This window comes from Nipponia nippon, unplaced genomic scaffold (genome assembly GCF_047370975.1).
Source record: "Nipponia nippon isolate SJK-2023a ecotype South Korea unplaced genomic scaffold, ASM4737097v1 scaffold_13, whole genome shotgun sequence".
NCBI lineage: Eukaryota > Metazoa > Chordata > Aves > Pelecaniformes > Threskiornithidae > Nipponia > Nipponia nippon.
In genome coordinates this window covers 13,462,436-13,483,873 of record NW_028262324.1, presented here as the reverse complement: position 1 = coordinate 13,483,873, position 21,438 = coordinate 13,462,436, and the positions used below count along the sequence as shown (strand labels likewise).

At 38.3% G+C, this 21,438-nt stretch overlaps 1 protein-coding gene across 2 annotated transcripts in view; it reads right to left on the bottom strand.

Moving 5' to 3' along the window:
- Positions 1 to 21,438, bottom strand: part of OSBPL2 (oxysterol binding protein like 2) — a 38,677-nt gene that overhangs the window by 4,629 nt on the left and 12,610 nt on the right. For both annotated transcript variants that reach the window (XM_087749790.1, XM_087749791.1), the window contains 11 exons: positions 19,873 to 20,037; positions 12,442 to 12,589; positions 12,119 to 12,194; positions 10,296 to 10,430; positions 9,138 to 9,235; positions 8,246 to 8,428; positions 5,248 to 5,355; positions 3,808 to 3,897; positions 3,037 to 3,160; positions 1,002 to 1,130; positions 143 to 266 (listed from right to left, as the gene is read on the bottom strand). In XM_087749790.1, coding sequence (XP_087605916.1) covers positions 143 to 266; positions 1,002 to 1,130; positions 3,037 to 3,160; positions 3,808 to 3,897; positions 5,248 to 5,355; positions 8,246 to 8,428; positions 9,138 to 9,235; positions 10,296 to 10,430; positions 12,119 to 12,194; positions 12,442 to 12,589; positions 19,873 to 19,909 — 1,252 coding nt within the window. In that variant the 5' untranslated portion in view covers positions 19,910 to 20,037. The remainder of the gene's footprint in view (positions 1 to 142; positions 267 to 1,001; positions 1,131 to 3,036; positions 3,161 to 3,807; positions 3,898 to 5,247; positions 5,356 to 8,245; positions 8,429 to 9,137; positions 9,236 to 10,295; positions 10,431 to 12,118; positions 12,195 to 12,441; positions 12,590 to 19,872; positions 20,038 to 21,438) is intronic.

The window sequence follows — 21,438 nt, the reverse complement described above, 5'->3', positions numbered from 1 at the left end:
TTCATTAACAGAGGATGAAGAAGAGGTATGGTTGCTCTGGAAATGAGAAACTGAAGACAGCGTTCCTGTATCAACCAACCTCCCTTCAGTCACCACTCTCAAAACTTATCATGTGAAAAGATTTCCTCCAGCAAACACATACCCATGTTTCCATTTTCCATATTTCTGATATCTGGACGTAGCCGACAGTCAGTGGGAGCCAATATTGCTTCCATGCCCTTTTCTAGCTCATTGAGACTCACAGCAAAACTGGTGAAATTGTACATCTTAAAAGCAAATTAAAGATAACATATAAGTTATTTTGGCCAAGTGGCACTGGGTTCCCTATTTCAAATGGATACAACAGAACTTCCAAGAGAAATTACTGAGTCAAACATTCTCCTGCTGGCTACCCTGAAAGCAAGGTTAGGTTCATACAAAACCAGGTTTTTTGTTGGAGGGGAGGGACAAGGAAGGGCAGAAGGGGATGGAAATCACAGCTTTCATGTTTTAAGCAGTCTTTGCTTCAGAGGATCAAGACAGATTTTCCCCCATATCTGATATTTAACGTCATGATTTTTATGAAAACAACACCCATAGCTAAAAGACCAAAAAGTCTTGTTGAAACTACTGAAGTTAATATCCAGCTGCCCAGTTACTGCATTTTTTGGAAGCCTGTCTTCTAACAGCAGGGTCAGCGGAAGGGACCGTGTGTCCGTATCTTAGCCACTCTAAGTGCAAAGATCTCGCAGACAGACAGGTTAACCTAGGACACCAGGCTCACACTGAAGCAGCTGCAGTCAGAGCGTGCATTCTTCCTACCAGCTTCGACACAGCAGTGATGCTTTCAGCACAGGAATGAAGCAGAGAGCTTGCTGTAGTACAGTTTTACTGCTGCAGCAAGAACTGCCAGAGCCTGTCAATAGGGCAGGCACTTCAACAAGGCTTCCCTTGAACATTACTCATGTTTCCTTGGATAAGTCACTAGCGACAGCAATACACAGACTGATTGAAACAGTTACCTGTGATGAGTTTGGTGGCCTACAATTTATTCTCCAAAGCAATTTACTGCCTGGTATGAACTGCACTGTGTCTTGAACCTCTGGCATATCATCAGCCTCATCATTTTCGGATTTAATAACATCTTCACTCTGAAACAGAGGTAACGTTTGGCAGGGGAACAAAGGGAAATTGGACAGTTTCATCTAGAGTGACTGTTGAAGAATCTGTTCAAATTTGAGATATTAAACACTCTCCTGTACTTCTGCCTCACCCCTCGTGTTTGCTTTTCCTCACTCTGTATACTGTTCCTTTCATTTTTGTTGTAATGTCTTGCTCCTGATATCTCTGAATAGTATCCCACCACCTACGTGCAACTTGAATGTCTGTTTAAAAAAAAAAATAATAATAGTAAATTAATGTCTTCCAGAAGTCTTTTCTCTAGCTTCCCTTCTATCCCATGCCATAGCTTAATTTCACCTAACATGACTATTACTTCTTCAGGTTGAAATGAGCAGAGACTGCAATTTAAAGCAGTTCCCAGAATGGCCTAAGAAAGGTAAATAGGGCATGCCTGCTTTTGGATATTGCTTCATCATTTGCAAAAGAATTGAATGTGCAATTAAAAAACAGATATGCCCTAGTTTCAGTCCGATTTCCTGTGATCTAGATTCTAATAACTATTATCACTACCAGTTTTCTCACTATGAGGACTGCGTACTTAAGTTTATAAACAGTGTCTTTCCTTCCAAGTTCCTTTGTTACCAGATGCACTGCTATAATGCATATATAAAATCAAACGCAGCATTCTTCAAGAGGCTGCTCTCAGAATCTGAGAGAATCTGACTGTTGTAGGACACAGACAGCTACATTGTGGGATTTCAGAGGATTTCACCATGAGGAACCATTTAAAACCACAACAACCAGATGGGAAGTTTGAGGCAATAACATCCCAGAGTGACAGTATCACAGCTTTCCTCCCTCCCTTCACTCCCACCCCATTTCTATTTTCTTTCTGCCCCCTCTGACATGGCTCATTTATTTTATTCAAAAATACCCTATTAAGTTAAACAGGGCCTGTTTTATACACTAAAAAACGGCTCCATATGGTTAAGAGTCTAATTTCAATCATTTGGTTTGAGTATTCATTATTTTAAAAGACTCTTTTAGGCTACTTTGCACGTCAACATCTGGTTTACTGTTAGACAGTTCCCCATCTAAATATAGATTCAACAGGAAGGAAGGAAAGAAAGAGTTGATTTTCGTAAGATGAACAGAACCTTATTATTTAAAAAAAAAGTCAAAATATAAGCCTGTACCATGATGGAATCCAGAGCCAAAAGCAAGGCCTGTTGCTCTAGATTCTTCTGATGTGAATACTTTTTAATAAAAAGTTTGAGCCTCTTAACATTAAGAGTGATTAGCTTCTGTCAAACTTCTCATTTTCATTTGCAATGAGCAACCAGGGTCTGCAAGACCCTGTTGGTATCAGGAAACCCAATAGCCATCTGCTGCTCCATACAAGATTTTACATTTTCCATATAACACTGAGGCTTTAGCGGTAACTCACCTGACACTGCTTACATGTGATGAAGAAACCCTGCATGTTTCCAGACCCCTTTGTTGTCAAGGCTGTCTACATCATCAATTCTGAAAGGCTGCATCGCCAAAAAGTATAACTGACTTAAAAAAACATGTAAATTTTTTTAAAATGTCCAAATACTAGTATTTTTACATCTGGAGTTGGCAGTAGAGCCACTTTCCTCATTCAAGGACTGAACAACATCAGCTTGGGGGTTGATATTTGATGACTTCTCTTTGACAAATCTCTAGCAAACACCAGTCCTGTGAACTCTCTTCAATATCAGCAGCTCACACTAAAGTTTACACAAGTTCTAAGTGCAATGCCTTCTCATGGGACTAACACTGCTCGCATCCAACCCCGACCAAAAGACAATTTAAACCCTCCATTCACCACCACCTGACCATTTCCATAAAGATGATGTTTTCCTTCTCATATTTCAGTATCTTTTCTCCCTAAAAAATCCTTAACCTTACCGGCTTCAGTTTCTTCTGCTCACCACCTCTCTTCTCATTCTTTTTGTAAGTCTCGTACGTAGTGGGATCCGTGCACCATAAGCATTCTGTCCACTTGCCATAGATCACGCACAGCTTCTTTCTGCTGCAGAGAAAGCAAAGGAGACTTAGCTTTTGCTTCTTATAAAGCCTTCTAAGCCAAGTCATGCAGATTCTGATCTATATTAAATACCCAGCTTCCTACTTTGTTGTATTTTGTGCTTCTTTGCAGATTTCTTAGAAGTCAGATATTTGATAATGCAAAGAAAAGGCTTCAGCTTATTCCAGTCTTTCTGGCATCCAGTCCTGCAGAACACATCCTCATGACTTAGTCGCGTGCTTTTGCCACTGTTAAAATGAGTGTGGGTGCAATAAAGCCAACAGCTCATAATATAGAGATTCAGAGTCACAAAACAGGTTTGGGTTTGATTAACAATTTCTAATAACCAAATTGTCATTATTGTAAACTGAAGACTGAAATTGTGACTGTACAACAGTGAAATCAGTTATGAGTACTCTGCATTTTCCCTGGATATCTTTATTTCCAAAGACCGGACCAGAGACTTTTTCTAATAACACTTAAAATGATCATCCTAGAATCAAGGGGTTTAATACTGACACAGAGAACTGAAATGGGTTACAATCTGCATTGCTGGCAACTTGGCAGTCACATCAGTTGCGGTCCCTATGCCAGCACTAAAGAAATGCCACAATGCTCAGAAACGGAGAGGCCAAGAGGCTTTTATCACTTACTTTTTGTCCTGAATGTATCCCTCTACTCTGTGAAGCTCTTTCCCAAACAGTCCACACGGTTTAAAATTAAGGACACATTTATCTCCAGTACTGTAGAGGAAATAAATACATGCTTAAAGCAGCAAGCCCCTAAATACATTAGTACATTTACTTTTTTATCTTATTTAGTGTTTTTCATATAGTTACAGTTAGTAGTTAGCTGGGGGCTAGTTATTCGTATAATTATTTTTCTTTAACTATGATTTATTATCTGACCAGGGCATTAGAAATGGCACACACATTTTAAAATTCCACAAAAAGGACAAAAAAGAAATCAACGTGCACACGAAGACATCAGCCTGTGAAAGCCAAATGAAAACATGACCATACTTCTGAGTTTCATGTATATCTAAAATTTATCAAAAGTACTAGGAATAAAACAGAATGCAGTCTTGCACACTAAACCCACACTATTAACACACCGCATTTCAGCTTAATATCTATTTACAGCTAATCGTAATGAGAAAAAAACTTTTACAAATGACCTATGCAGGAAAATCTAGTTAAGCGCATTCAAAAGTTACCTCTAAATTGAGTATCAAAAATTCTGAACTAAATATTTTACAGACATAAACCAGCACTATATTTCAGCATCTTCCTTGCATTGAGATACACACGTATGTAAATCATCTCTCCTGGTGAGGTATCAGGCCACGTTTCTATGTCGAGCACAGAGCATACAGAGACCATCCGGGGTCTTTTGTGCCGATATAGGAGACAGGATTGTAGATTCAATGCTATGAGAAGTACCAAAACAGCAGCCTTGCTGGATTAAAGCTCCCATTTATTGACAGAAAAACGTGTGCAGAAGTAATACTGTTTTCACAAAATTCTCTCCATCATTATAGCAGGTAATTTATTTTATACAAGGTAAAAAGCTTTTATATAGGCAGTTGGCAAAGCAACTGACATGCTCTAAGTTCACATTACTCTACTCTGCAGTCATTTTTCCATGCTGTACCCTTAATTTAAGACATTCTCTATTTTCAAAACTAAAAAGAGGGCCAAATCACACTCAACATGATCGAGGTCCACTGCAAGCCTCCAACAATTATTCCATTTAATGGTTCTGGAGTTAAATTTAATTTCTGTTCTCTGTCAATATGGCTGAATTTAATGAGTAACTCACAAATGTAAAATCTTTGTATTCCATAAGCCATCTAGCCCTGTGCCTTTTCATTAATATCATCATGATACTAAGCCCAGTCCAACAAATAGTTTGTATTTGTCAGAAGAAAAAACAAAACAAACAAAAAAAAAAGAAAAAAAAGACAAGACTTTGGACCTACAAAACAAAGCTTCCTGTGTAATCTGACAAAAATCAAAACACTCTGCTTTGTAACAAAAGTGACCATGCACCAGTCCCTCTAAGCCAACCCTCAGTTTCATGATTAGCATTACCTGTGATTTACAATTTCTACCGTTCCGTATTGTTCTAACCACAGTTTACCAATAATTACATTATGTACACAACAGGTTGGATTTGTCCATGTGTAAGCTTCATTATGTCTGTAAAGAAAATAGAGAAATAAATCATTTTCTTGAGTTTGAGATGGAATGTAAGCCTGTTTTCAGTTCTGCTCATGGCAGGGCAAAATATTTAGCACTGCTATGAACAGCCAGCAGTTAACTTCAAAACAGAAAAGAAACAGATTTTTCTTTATAAGCCAACAATGCATTGCATCTAAACATCAGTGCAAGTTAATAAAGTGATATCTTCCTTCTCACAGAGTTGAAATAGAAAGTTTTACAGTTGCTGTGCTTCTGATTACAAATTCCAGCCCAACGTAAACAGCACTCCAGGAATTCATCTTTTTCATTTGCACTGTTAAAGTTGTATGTGATAAACCATAATACTTGCAGGAGAACCAGACTGACAAAATAATGCCTAACAGTGCCTTCTATTCAACTACTGCAGCAGCACTGCAAACTTCTTCCTAAAGCTCTTTCTTGTGAACCTCTATCATAACCTAGAGAGTTCCCTTTTGTGATAAAAAAAGCACTGAACGTAAATATTTGAGCTTTCTAGCAGAGAGGTTAATCACTACCACTTCTGACAAAGGTTTGATATGAAGACGCTCCTCCTCGAGGGCTGGTCAGACTAACCCACTTCAACAATTTTTCATTTTACAAACACCGAGTGGTAAAGGGTTTTGAACCTGAAGAGAGTGACACGAGTCAGCAAACTGCATAAGTAGTTTTCATAAATAGGCCACAAGTTTCCACATCGGTATATGAGGTCTGCTCCAGTGTCACTGAAGGCAGTTTGGGGTTTTTTTTGGTTGGTGGTTTAACACCAGTGGGACATGATAGCACTATATTCAAGCTGCATAAACATGACATTTAAAAATCCAATTTATGACTCAATTCCATCCTTTTCCCAAAGATTTACTGAGAAGAAGGAAAAGTCCTGGAATTGAAGATTTTTCCACCTAGTTTCTTTTTGCTTTTAGTGTTTTGTGAAAAGCTTTACAAAGATGAATTAACAGATGCTAAATCCCTAAAAGACATTATTCTAAAAGTGGTTGAAATGTTAAACAACAGGATTCCTATTATCACTAGCTCAGCAGAGTCATAGCCACCTATTCTCACTCATCTTTCCATGCTGGTAAAAGAAATGAAGTTACCTGGTTGGCAATCAATCCATCTTAGGAAAGCTTGCAAACTCTATTTTAATAAAAAAAAAAAATAGAGAAACAAGCAGCGTCCTCTTTGTAACAAATGTCTTGTACTTCTACTTCCAGTAAGTACGGAGAGAACACTCCTATTTAATGTTTCCAACTGGTCTGTCATTTTCCAGTACAGAGAAAAGCCAGATCATTGAAGTCTGACTATTTTCCACAGCAAACTGTCTTCAAGCATACTGCAGAACAATGACTACTCTTCAAGTGGGGAAAAAAAAATACCATAACCCCCCCAAATCCACCCCACCAGCCTTAGCACACATTTTTATTCGTGAACTACTTGACACCAGAAGCTGTATAGCATAAAACAAAACACAAGACACTCACGGCCAGCACTGATAAATTGAAACACTTATTTGTGCCGGAAAAGTGAGGAAGAAGTATGTTTTCTAATGCATGTTTTGAAAACATAGTCATGGTTAACATAAACGCAGTACTTAGCGTTGACTTGCAATTTTGCTGCCTAAACGGTTACTTGTTCACTCGGGCCCTGAGGAGTTCTCAGACTGCTCAAACTAACAGAAAGGTATGAATCACAACACTGAGAGGCTCAAAATTTGATTTCAACTTCTGCTGCTAACTTGAAGCAATTATTTAAAATAAATGCTTTAATCATCTATATTCCAGTTTAAATCTGTGTCCTGTAACTCAATTAGGCAGAGCAAGAATCTTAATAGCCTTCTAAATAAAGGCGCTCTGTCAAGCAACAAATTTTATTTTTGTCATGTCTGCATTCTACACTAACATTCATAGTTCCTTCTACATTCAGAAGGAATTTCCTCTATTTCCATCACCATTTAGATCCAAGACCAGTTCATACTTTCATAAGCGTTGGAAGATTAGATGCCAGCAACTCGAAAATTAAACTATGCTTTCAAAAGAAACTACAGGAAAAGTCAATGCTTGATATGGCAGGCAAGTTGACTCTTTATTGAAACCAAATGTCTAGAAATTTCATAAGACGACATTTCAAAACAACCTCAGAGTTAGGGCTGAGGAAAGCTTTTATAAAGCACTTGAGTGTTCAATTGCAGAATACTTTCTTTGCAACTGTTACCTAGTGCATCCTTGTGTCCTACTTGGGAAAGCTCAAGAGTCTGTGTGCCATCAGGGCACAAACGAACTTATGGAAAGTCACATACGTTATGAGATACATACACAATTAGAGACAAACCTGGGAGTAATCTGGAGAGGCATTCTTGATTTTAATGGGAAGGTGATCGCACACGGGAAGCGTTAAACAGGTGACAAGGCAACCCGTTTCTCACATTCCCTTATCACACAGAACAGCTATTCTGAAGATGCAGTTCTTTCCACGCAAACATACGCACACAATCAAAACCAACAACAATATTTAAAAGTGAGATGAGCTTGAACAGCCTGGTAATAGAATTTTATCTCTCTATTTAAATTTTACATGCCTTCACAGAACTAGCTTGCAGTAGCATTCAGTTTTTACAGAATGCTAATTTTCCTAGTGGAAAAACTGGGTCAAATTGCTATAGCTATGCAAGCATGGCATAACTTAAAAAAAACAGAGCCCTGAAATTAAGCAATGAAAATTAACTTGTAAATAAACTCTTACAACCTCTTCAGCAAGAGGTTTTTGGATAGTCACCTATGAAGAGCCAACAGGACGATTATCACCTATCTTTTTATTCAAGTAAATGTTAAGGAGATTAACATAAAAAAAGGTATTTACTTCTCATACTCACTTCAGAAGCTCCAAAGTAATTGTTCCCCGAGGCTCCGCTTCTATGCTCTTTCCCCAGAATTTTAGTTTGGGATAGATTGATCCATGAAAAATAAAGTCCTTATTGAGGCCTTCGGAATAAAATGCACTAATAGGTGGGTGGTGGCTGACTTGCTCAGATATAAACCTAAATCCTAAATCCTCCCTAGCAACAACAAAAAAAGAGCATTAAACAGTAAATATTTTTTTTTAATATTGCAAGAGAAAAGAGTTACTTGATACTTTAAAAAAATTTGAAGGCTTTTTAGATTAAACTGAAGGTGAGATTTTTCCTTTTCTAGTCCCATGACACATTTACAATTAATGAAATGAAAGAATTTGTACTCTGAACACTTTCTCTTTATACCCAAAACCAACCCCCAAACACCTAAATGACTTTTTACCCAGAAAGGCATTTGAAAAAATTTCACTGAAATAACTCACGAAAATGCCAAAACTCTTTGGGCAGCAGGAGAAGGTCTGACTGAAAATTCTTTTCTCCACTGCAGACATATCACCCATTTATTTAAGCAAGCTGGAAGCCCTTCAGACTAACTCCTCTATCTGACATGATGAGCAAAACACTATTTAATAGTGTCTGGTCAGGAAGTGTCTTTGGTGGAAGAACACGGACCAATTTTTTCTCTGAATAATTCAAAGAATACTCTGCCTAAACCTGGAAATAAAATTATTAGCTTTTATAACAACTTCTCAAAGATTTTGAGATAGTTGGGAGAAAATAATTTTAGCTATACTCAGAAATATATTTTAGTAGATTCTTATTTATTTCACTGAATAAACAACCAAACTAGTATGAGAGTCTGCTAACTCATGAACACAAATAGCCCCAGCTCCCAATTTCAAGTAATTATTACCTGGTTAATTCATAGGTTTCTCCTAACAGCGGGTTAAATGGTTTGCCAGTTCTCTCCCACTGAGAAGCTACAGCAGAAACTGCAAAAGCAGCTACAGCCTGTAAGCAAATTAAGAACACAGTGTTATGAGAACAGTACATTAAAACTCTAAGTTTAATATATTTGTTGCACATTACAGTAATTCATTATTCTTCCAAAAAGAAACCGCTATATATTGCTTAAGGCCAAAACATTCGTAAGCCGTAGGATAAATGATATAGAAGTGGGGAAATATAGGCAGTTAATAAGAATCTCATTTCCAAAAGGAATTATTTACTGTAGTAAATTTTGTCAGGTTACACTCTGCCCCATGCTTCTCCACCTACCTCTAAGAGAACAGCCTCGGTTTTTAAATCTACTTTTCCCCTATTTTGACTGTCCCCCACACTCAACTCATTGGGAACAGAGTCTTGCTTTTCCTAGTGTCAGGCAAGCATTATTTCTGACACAGATGAGCTTTCTTGAATCATACCAGCAGGTACAAACAACACTTAGAAGCTCCTGCAGGCTGATAAGTAGGGGTACATACTACACAAACATTCCAGTTTCACTTAAATAAAAACAGAGCTATGAGCAATACCAGTATAACCTAATGTACACAGGCCTAGTTTCACCATATTCAGTTCCTTGCTGTAAGACCAGCCAGTTACTATATTATACTCCCAACAACAACCATTTTTGGCAAAGGAAAGAGTGGTAAGCTTGTCTCTGTCACAATAATTTTTCATCCAGTAACTTAAAAATCACAGAGCCACTCAACAAATCAATTTAGGGTGACTGAAAGCCAAGATTTCATCTTCACAACGCGTAAAACCACAAAAAGTCACAGTTAAAGCAGTCCTGAAAAGGGCTGAGGTCCTTGGGCATCGTCAGTTGTGGCACCCTCCAGCACTAGACTTTTGGCTCAAACTGCAGAGCATCCAGTGGGAAAGTGTCACAAATATCTGATACAGACACTATGAAACAAGAAACTTGTCTAGACAGGCAAATACGGGCATTCTTATGACAGCCCCAAAGAAAGAAATACACTCAAGTGAGAAACTGTCTTAAAATAAAAGATTTTGGGAGAGAAAAATTTCTTCTGAACTAACCAGAAGGTGGTAGCTGTTAGTTACTTACCTGCATTCTTTCCAGGGGGTCTGCATGACTGCAAGCCTTATTAATGAGGTATATATGTTCCATATATTCTGTTATCCGTTGAAGGAAACTCAATGGCTCGTTGAAGACAATAGGCATCGTAATCTTAGACAGCTCCTAGGTAACAAAAGGATAAGTTAATTTCTTAGACACAACACTAAGTTAACAACTGACAACAACAAGAATTTTGAAAATAAGTTGTGGGTTAGTTTATTTGTAGCATCATTCAAAAGACATATGGCAAGTCTACAGTAGACCTTGAAACGCTACAGCTGAAAGGGGCTACAAGCGCTGCAGAACCCTACTAGCAATCTGAAAGAATAAAGTTCAAAAATCGATCCAGCTAACCTAGTAAATTCAAGAAAAATGCTACCTTCTATGTTGTGATCTACATAAACCAGAGAATGTTAAAATTTCTGTAGATAGCAGCAGTAATGTGCCAACCAGCTCATTACTGATATTTAAGTACCACGCACTCCTTTGAAATCTCATGTACCTATTTGCATAAAATCTAGCTATTTTACTGAAGTAACCACAAATTATTTTTTAAAAGGAACAGTTACATAAAGAATAGGATTTGGATTGCTCTAATAAATTTTAGTGGCTTTATTTAAGCACCCTGTTATTTGCATCAGGATGTTTCTTATTTCTCATGTGGATACAAGACAGACATGAAGTTCACACAGAGATTTCCAGTTCCCCAGGTCGTCTACTATATCTAACCAAGACTGGCTGTTTAATTTAAAAGTTGCACTCATGACTGAGCACTAAAGCGTCATTTAAGCGTTCAAAACTTGGTGGAATGGAGAAAGCCACCAGTTAAGTTAATGCAACATTTTCCTCATAATGTCACAGGCAGTAAGGAAAAAAAAAAAGTTACCCCTACCTCACTTAAATTGATTTGGTCCCAGCAAAGCATTCTAGTAGACAGGTCACTCATCCTAACAAAAGGAGTTTTGACAGTACAGCTGTATCTCTTAGACGACATAAATTAAGCTAGCAGAAGGGCTCACCAACTTGCCTGTTGCATTCACAAAGGACTGTACTGGCAGACCTAGACTAGACACGAATGTAAGTGCTTAACGCTTCTAAAAAGCGGCTATGGCAGCAATGCCCTCCAGTGCAGAACATCATTTTCCTTCCTAATAAGAATGAAGTAACCAAACGTGTAACTGAATTCTTAAAGGACTGAAAGAAAACAGCAGTGATGGCCAATAACGATGCAAGCGTCGGGGTCCTTTACCCGTGTAAAGGTCTGTGTTTCTGAGTCCAAGAATAAATCTTGTGACGCAATCACATCACACCATTAATACTCCAAGCCTACGCTGGGCTCTCTAAGAAACTCTAACAGATCCCAAACTTTCGTATCTCTTCAATCAGATGAAAGCAATTTTTTTGGCACAAACCACTTAATTATGGAGGGGAAAAAAACAACACAAACACACCAAAATAAAGGCCTAAATCACAGTTTGCTAAGTAAAGAATAAAAAAAAAAAACCAGAGAAAAGAGCATTATGTTAATCAAACCATGTTTGACTATATTTTAATGGCTTTAGTCTAGGTTCTTATAGGACAGCATTAGAAATGCCAATCCACGTGCTCCAAGAGCTAAAGCAAGTAAGGAAATAGTACCATTAGTAAATGGATGTTGAGATTTAGAGAGTTGCAGTTTAAGATTATGTTTGCTACAGAAAAAAATGCAAAATGCACCTGGTATTATTCTGTGTCTTAAGGTTTAAGCAACAAAATTAACCAGTTGAAGTCAAGAGACCTAAAATCAGCATATTTCATCCAAGCTAACTTACCAGTCCAATGCATTTTTTTAATATGCTCCACACACTAAAATCACTTCTAGAAAACATTGGGGCAGGTAATGATGTCCTGTAATTGGAAAAAAACAACTGTCGTTATCAGCCCCTTAAACCACAGGACATTTTCATTTGTAGGTACTGAAGTAATTTATAAAGGAAGCAAAGCATTAACCTAGAGTTGACATAGGAAGCAGACAAGTGAAGTATCTTTTCAGTTCCAGAGAATTAACCTCTTCCAATGAGAACAGTAATGCCCCAAAAGATAATGAACGAGCACATACTCACTTCTCATTTACTGTGTAGTACTATGTGTTTACCTGTGTCTCTTAATTCCATTTTCTTGAATCTCTGTCTCTCCGTTATGCTTTCCAGTCCTATTGCTTTGGTGTGGATCTAGATCAAGCATTTCTGCAACTTTATGATTTGCTTCTGAAAAGTCTCCTGAAGAATTGTCAGAATCAAAGCCTGTATAAAAATCATCAGGCAATAGTTTTCTTAGGAACCTTATTATGCCACAGGGTGCTACTCACATTTTGTAACTTTCACAGCATAAGTACACTTATACCAGGTTATTTTATTTCAAAGAATATCAGAGTGAAAACCTTTTATTAAGCAACCTAATTTCCAAGAGTATTCAGAGCCAAGTATTGCATTAAAATCAAGCATTCTCAACTAATTTTTCACACTGCTGAATATAAACCCAATTTAGAATCTTACAAGCTCTTTGTAGCTCCTAATCAGATTAGCTGTACTGTCTCTTCTTCAGAGCTGCAGTGTGATTACAGTAATTTTGTTCAGTTATGTAGTTTTCCTCAAAGACCTTAAAAAATTTAACTTAGCCTACTTGTACTGCTAACAGGCAAGGACAAAAAAAAAAAACAACCAAAACACACCAAACAGATAAAATGGCTATTTCACAATCCAGTGCCAAATATCCAGACTACGAGAGCAACAGACATGTAGGATATCAACTTCTTTTTGCCATCCATGTGTGCAAACCAGGTAACACTTCCCTAATGGTTACAGCAAGAAGCTGTGGACACCAGGATGACCCAAAGCATGACCTGCAGTAAGTGGCTTCATTTCCTATGACCCAATTCCATCCACTTGGGTAGACAGCTACTGGAAACACCGTTGTAACTCAGTGCCAGCAGTAACAACACACTTTGAACAGCTTTAACCATAAAAAAAAAAAAAAGTTAAACCAACAGGAATCTTCAGGAAAACAAGTTTCTGTAATCAAGCAGCCCTAAGTACAAGCTGGACTAAACCAACAATCCCAAGACTTTAGTCTAATGATTTTATTTGTTTTTAAGTCACACTACTTCCCCACACACACTTAGAACAACAATTTATTTTTGCATATGCCTTTAAATCAGAAAATTGTAAAAAACATTTTATGCCTATACACACACACACTTGGTCACTACCAACAGCAACAGGCCTCTTGTCACTGCTCCTACACAGACTGACTGCAGAAACAAAACAATTGTTAAGGTCAAATAAGGATCAGCTGCAGCACCAATACAGAGCACCCTAAAACGATGCATTAACACAATCCCCCCTTCACAACTGTTGCAGTATCACAACAGAAAGCACGGCTGATCGTTCAGTGTAATAAAGGAACATTTTTGTTGAAAATAATTCAAAGAGCATTAAGTCCTTTCTGAGTGCCACAAGGGTCAATTCTTCATCAAGAACCACAAGACGGCTTTAGTCTCCAGCTTCCAATTTAAGAGTCAGAATCCAAAACCAACATGAAAACATGCCTATTTGCTGGCATGCAATTCTTGTCACAGTTTTAAGAAATACACCAACATCATTTTTGTATTCCTTTCATTCCAGCTATCACAACCTGGGCAACCGCTTCTCTGTGTGCTGACAGTTGCCATCACGCTCAGCTCCAGCCTATCCCAAAGTCCAGCTGTGGGTACAGAAAGATTCCAAAATATTACAAAGCACGTAAACACTCTAATGGAGCAAAGAAATCAGTTTTGACATAGATTATTTCGATTTTAAACAGAGTAAAATGTTGTGATCCTCTGGCATTGACTTTTTAAAAATAGAGAGTATCTCCTGTAAGTAGTACTTTAACTTTTCTTTTCGTTACCATCTCCGATAGGGTGCTTTTACTTTATTAGAGCAAGTCATGCAAGGCACACATTCAGAAACAAAAAGCTGCATCTTTTTCGGGGATCAGGACCATGACAATAACATTCAGAACTGCACAAGGAAGTACCACGGATATGATCTTATTTGGTAAACAGCCGGTGTAATGGGTGATGTCATGTATTAAACCGTCTCCTACATTTTGATGTCACAAGCATTTAATTATACAGCAATAACCACACCTTAGCAGTCTTAGTACTTAACTGGAAACTATGATAGTCATATATATATATATTCAGGTCATTACAATGAAGACTACCCTGAAACACCTGCCTTAAAAAAACACGTGCCTATCTTCAGTCAACCCACAACAAAATATTTATAATTTTAAAATGGCATTTCTAACCACATATTAGCTTTTTTTGGAACTTGTTACAGTACAAGGAGATGGAAAAGGCAAGTACTGTAGGGCATAACAAAATAACTTTTATTAGTTTGACTGATGAAGTTGGAAAAAACAGATGAGCTTTCTGGTACACGTGCCCTCACCCAGAAAGCTGACCAAGCACCTACAACATAAGGAACAGCATCACATTTAATGGGCACTTCAATGAGATAAACACACCTAAATGTAAAAGTAAAGCTTTATAACAGGAATAGTCAACTGGCTTATAGGGGAACAGTTATGAAGAACGTTACTGGAATTACAGTCTTTACATTGTACCTGGAACCTTGCAAATCCCATCAAATGTTCATTGTTTTTATCCACATGAGTATTTCTGCTTCTCCATGATTCAGAATTGTTTTGCCCTGTTCCTGTACAGCACAACAGGAACTTGGATTCAGGTATATATATTATTTATGGACAACAATATGTCATTGGTAAGTAAATAAATGCCAATTCAAACAAGTGTCTTGCATACAAACAACAAAATTTAAATCCCTGCTCCAGAAAAATACGGTATCAGAAGTGTGAAGTCTGCTTTATTAGAGTGCCTCTCCACCTAAATATTTTAAAAAACAAAAACAACAAAACAACAACAACAAAAACCTAGGGTCCACAGCTAAATAATCACTAGACTTTCAACTATACTTTCAACCTTAAGCATCAGCTGGCTTGTCTACTACAAGTCCATTGAGAAAGTTTTAAAAGCCATTTCTCAATGAAGTTCTAAGTATTATAGTTCTGTGAAGAACTGTCCAGAGAATGTTCTTCACACGGAAGTACTGATCTGGAATAAAAACAGTTTACAGAAAAACTGCAACAAATCATTTCAAAGTTACAAAAAGAGTCTTTCTCCAGCTGCCATTAAAGTGTTGAACTTGCAGAACTGATTAGGTAAGTTTTACTTACAGGACAGTTTTTATAGTGAAGAGCCACTGGGAGTAAGGATAAAAATGGGGATTTAAAAGGAGGATAGGGGATCACACACAGAAATAAAATGTCAAAACTTAGCTTAATCAAAAGTTCCAACTTATGTGTATTAAGGGTGAAATAAAAGCTTTTAAGAAGTCTTACATTTTCAAAGACAAATACTTAACTTGGGTGCCAACATTAATCTATTTCAAGAGCTTAAAGAAAAGTGACTTGCCAGTAACTCTAGTTTTCTTAGCCTTCTTCTTCCACATCCTGCAAATGAAACAAGTCCACTCAGACTACGCTACACATCCACCTACGAGGGAGCAGAGAGGCACACTGTTCTATGAGTCATGTACAAAGACACAAGACCTCCCCTTTCATACAGTCAGCAACTTCCTTAAATACTAATTAAGCCTTGTCACTCAGGACAGAAAGGGAATCAAAACAGCGTAGTGCTGAGAACCTTCAGACCTTCAGAATAGGGATAGTTATGCCAGAAGTGTAGATGGCGAGTGACGTGAGAGGTAATTTTTCTTTGCCAGAAATTACCGTTCTCCACGTTTCAGAACAAGTCCATCTTCCCAACACGCAGCCGTATCACGCTGCTCCGACAGGAGGCAGGCTGGTCTTTCACGAGATTTGCAGTACTTCAACATTATGGCAGAATCTGCTGATCTAGTTCGATCCAGACAGTGTGAAATTATATAAATTTGGCAGCAGATAGCTCACTTCCTCCTCCCCAAGCGAAAGCAATAGTTTACAGTGAACAACAGCCAAGCAATAGGAAACAGAAGGGCAATATCCTCACAAATACACCGGGCCAGATTAGCCTCATGCGCACAGAACAGATTTCCATGGAACTGCAGGTTAATCTTTAAAAAAAACAAAACTAAACTATTTAATGTTTGTCAAAAATAAATTACCCTGTAACTAACCAAGCATTTTCCTGTTCTGGGACAATCCTTTCACAAAACACTTTGGCAAATCGGTATCTGACAGAATTAATGAAGGATACAGTTCTGACACAGCAGAACCTGATGGCACACAGTCTTTAACGTCTGCGATGAGATTAATAAACCCAAGGTGACATAGGCTAAGGGCAAATGATGAAAGCTATATGCTCCCGTAAAATCTCAAAGAATCTGAAATTCATCAAAGGGCTGACCACTTTATCTGATCCAGTCTCAGCGAAGACTATCTCCTGTATTTGAGAAAAAGCAGATGCTGTGCTGTCAAGAGTTAACCGAGACCACAGGTAACATTTCCAAGAGATTCCCAAGGGGAGCACTCATTCATAAAGTAAGGATGTCAAGTCTCCAACTAATCAGCAAATGCTAATAACCTCTGAACGCAAAGAAACTTCTCTCCGTGAAAACTCTTTACCGGTCACTAACTGGATTCATCACCTATACAACACAGTCCATCCTGCATGTTTACAAGCGTAATCATCATCCAGTCAGGGTCAAACCATCTGCCAGGAGGGCGATTCCCAACCACACAGCACGCAATTCCATCACATGAGCATGGCTTTTGGATTATGATGGGGACAATGTCAGAAGCAGGGAACGTCTCAGCCAAAGAGATGAAATCCACCACAACAAAACCCAGGGTTTTCTTTAGGATAGATTCCCATTCTAGAAGTGGATGTCACCAATTAATAACTACAGAAAAGTTGTGGCTTCCTCAAGGAGTGAACTCATAGTATCTTAAAGGAGGCAGCATACTACTTGGGCTGCTGCTGAGACTGCTGCAGAATTCTAAAGCGTAACTTCCCACCGAGTTCAAGTGCTTTACTAAGCCTGGTTTGCTACTTACAGGACACAAACCACAGTACCCAATTACTAAAATCAGTGAACTTGTGGGAATACATTGCAGCTCCCTCTGGGAAAAACATGGCCCAGGACTCTGGGGGAGCAAGAGGGGAAGAGTATGGTGTATACGCTGTTTTCATCTCAACATGGAGCTGAGACACAGCTGCAGAATGTGTTTGTACCTGATAGCCATGTCCCAATCCTAGGAAGGACCTAAAGGAAGGAGAGTATCCTTGGAAAGAACAGACTGAGGAGCCTGCCAAGGGCATTTCATTTTTTTATCAAAATTTGGAACCCCAAATCCTGAAGTTTTCACTGTGGAACCTGAAAGCTCACCTTGGCTCAAAAACGACCTTGATTCTGAACTTGATCTCCTGGGAGTAGTGGGTCTACACCTACCATGTCCAGACCATCCAAAAACTACGTGATACGCAGGCACAATCAGGACCCATTAGAACCTAAAAAATTCAGCAAAGCACCGTCTGAAGGATACACAGTCCATGGTGCTAACAGGAGCAAAGAGTTGCTACAGGCATCAGCAGCTGGGGAACATGAATGCAGAAAGACCTATTTACAGTTGTTCTTAGCATCACATTTATATATGACTTGGACAAGACACAGCTACAAAGAACCGGGTCCAGATTTCACTAGGTTTGTGGAAGTAATCCATCAAACTGTCAGCATCTTCTAAAGCATCTAGCTGGAGAAAGAGATTCAGCACCTGTCTTTAAAGACAGTCCCAAGGGAGAAAGAATCTGAAACAAACTATTCCAAACTTAGCACTCCTCTTAAACAAAGTACCCGTGAGGCACACTCTGAGGCAACATATGCAAGGGAAAAAAGTTCAACCTCATTTAGTTCCTGGAATGGCTGCTCTCATCAGATGAGAGCCTATGAAGACACCGGATCTTCTTTTGCTTAGAAACTTCTCTCTCCTGCCATCACATTGCTCCCTGTGGAAGAATAAGATTAGGACAGGACAAGGAGTGCTCACAGAACTGATGCACAACATCCCACTTCTGAGCAGAGCCAGCCAGGACTGCAAGGTACAAGAACATCTCACAATAGCTCAGAAGTCATTCACCTTGAGCATTTGTGGGATAATCAATCTTTTGAGGTTGAAGAAAGTGGAAAAAGAAGAGGAAAGTGGACAAAAACAGAGTGTTCAAATGCAGATGACTCAAACACGGAGGGCTGTGTATTTCTGCAGCAAAAGACAAAGGAATGCATCAACATCAAAGCTGTACGACACAGACCTCATGCACACACATTTCTGTTCACCCTTTTCAGTGAAAAAAAACAACAAAACAAAAAACAAAACAACTACTTCACTTATGGCCGTGGTCCTGAGCTCTTGGAACTGAAAGATTACTAACGACATGCAGAAACAATCCATTGTGTTTTCAAGATTTTTATGGTACAACGATTTAACTTTACAGATGAATTTGGAGTACTAGCCCCTATCACTCCTAGCTAGCATGAATGCAAACCAAATTTCCTTCTCTTCCCCGTGACATAATTGTGACAAGTCTGATACAGCCTGCTGTCAGTCACATTGCTTCACCCAGCCCCCTCTGTTTACTCCTCATATGAATTTCCAACCAACCATGTCTAAGTCTACCTTACCCACTTGTATCCACCAGGCTACTTCCATTCTTTCATGCTTCCCATTATTCTCTTTTCATTCCCATTAAGTGCTCTACACTCGCCATTGCCAGCATTTCTCATTTCACCTCTATTACAGGATTTCTAAGGAGACATTTAAGTGGAAGACTTTTAAATTGTTTGAGATCTTTGAAAGGATTTCTTTTTTTTTTATTAAAATACTTTAAGCAGTTTATTTCACCACTAAAACCATGTAAGGCTCTTATAAATAACCATTCATCCTTATTAGTTCAAAGAAAAGTACTATTTGATACACTACTCAAGTTTGAAGTGATTCATGTTTGCTTTTCTAGAAAAAACACTGGATTGCAAAGACTTTTGGCTCCCTATCTTGAAAGCATACTTTTACAGTAATTTGTTTCTGACTAGAAAAACATTTTCTACTTCAATTCTTCAGGATAAGTTTTCCATCAAAATAAATAAAATAACAATAAAAATAATCCATGGAAGATATTTCACCTTTCAAAGGGTGTTAAAAGCATTACTTCAAGCTTCTATTAAATTACCTGCATTTTAAAGAAAATGAAACCAAGACTTTGCCACTAAAGGACTGTTATAGTGATAAAATGATAGCCAGCATTAAGCTCTCATAAAAAGCCCCTTCATTTCCAAGTCTGAACCTGAATTATAATTCTTCCTTTCTTCTTTTCAGAAAACAGCACTACAAGTTTTACCAACAGCGTTCTACCTTTTATTTATTTCTTAACAGCAACATATTACTAGGCTCTCACCACACACACCATGCAGTTTATAGTGGGAGTTTTTTCCTTTTTTTTTTTTTTGGCACTGTGCCCATCACTCACCTGTAACGGCATCATAAAACTCTTCTTCACTATTCATCCTTCAGTGTGAAATCTCTGTACAGCCAGTCCAGCTTCCTCTAACGCATTGTTGAACTTGATTTAGAGATTAAGTATCTGTGTGCTGTCGAAGTCTTCTTTTGCAACTACCCAGCTGCTTTAGATGATCTATTTGACAAGACAGGGAAACAGAATTAGCAACTTCCACATTTCTTATGTGCACAAACATGCACACCTGACAAATAACTAATTTTCCTATTTCTTCCCATGGCAAAAGATGGATTCTTGCATTCATAAGTAAACATCCTTCTTTGATACCAAAGTCATTCTGAAAATGAATACTACCTACCACAAGAACAGCTGATGTACTATGCCATGCTTCTCTCTATATAAATACATCATATACATTACTGTAAAATATACCGTATTTACTGCAAGTTAAATCTCAGGCAAGTACAGCTAGAAGGAGCAGAGAACTGAAAGAAGGAAAAGACAGCTGGCAAAACAAAAATTCTCCTCTTCAGCAAGAGGATAAGCCTTACAGCATCCTTAACCAAGAAAGCTGGGAACAAGAAAGAGAACCTTATATCTCAAAATCTCCCTGTTGCATGAAACTGTTGGGCCTCACTGTGCATCACGCAATCGGCATCTAGTGGCCATTAGAGAAGTTTTGTCAGGCTACTGCTATGAACTCTTGAAGGGACAACTGGAGATTTTTCCCTCTAGAGGGAGAGTGTAAAGAAACAACAAACTTTTTCTCAGTAAAGCCAAGCACACTGCAAATAACTTACAGATTTATGAAGCATTCCAGCTCTACTTTATGGATAGACTAAATTAGATTTTTTCCAGATGGTTGGCAATGGTGTAACAAACATTTTTACTTCACCCAATTTTAGTCAAGGAGAATAATGAGAAAATTTAGTTTGCACTCTTACAAATGTTCATCAGGTACCAATGACGAGCCAAGTACACAATGATAAACGACAGCATGGCAATGCTATTGATATCTCCTCCAAAACAACCTCAATCTGTCAGTCTCAATTTTTTATGATCCTTGAAGATCCCACCGCGTTTGTGACAGTAGTTTTTCCAGAGTAATTATAACTTGCACAATTCCATTCCAATTAAGAGAAACAAAGCCAGAAGCGCACTCTACTCCTAGTAGAAGAGCTTGCCATATTTGAAGCCAATTCCTTGTGTCTTCCTCTCTGCAAGAAACCAAACTGCATGATTCCTCCTGTATTTCAAGTCTTTTTACCTCCCTGCCCAGGACAAAAGCTATTTGAATGTCTCACACACATACAGTCCTTCCAATTCTCCGTTCAGAAGGAGGAGCTAAAATAGCCTATTTTGGAATCTAAGTTAATGAATGTAGCATTCACCTTAAAGTGTTATGTCTGTCAAGGCCAGGTATCTCAGTGTGGCACTTTTCCCTTAGGAACTCCCTATTTTGCTTGCCACTATAGGATTTTACATCAATCTCTGCATCATGGTGAGTATCTAGGCCTCCACATAATCTTCAGGAATCTCATATTTACAAGCCCTCACCTCCGCAAGGACAAAACTTTA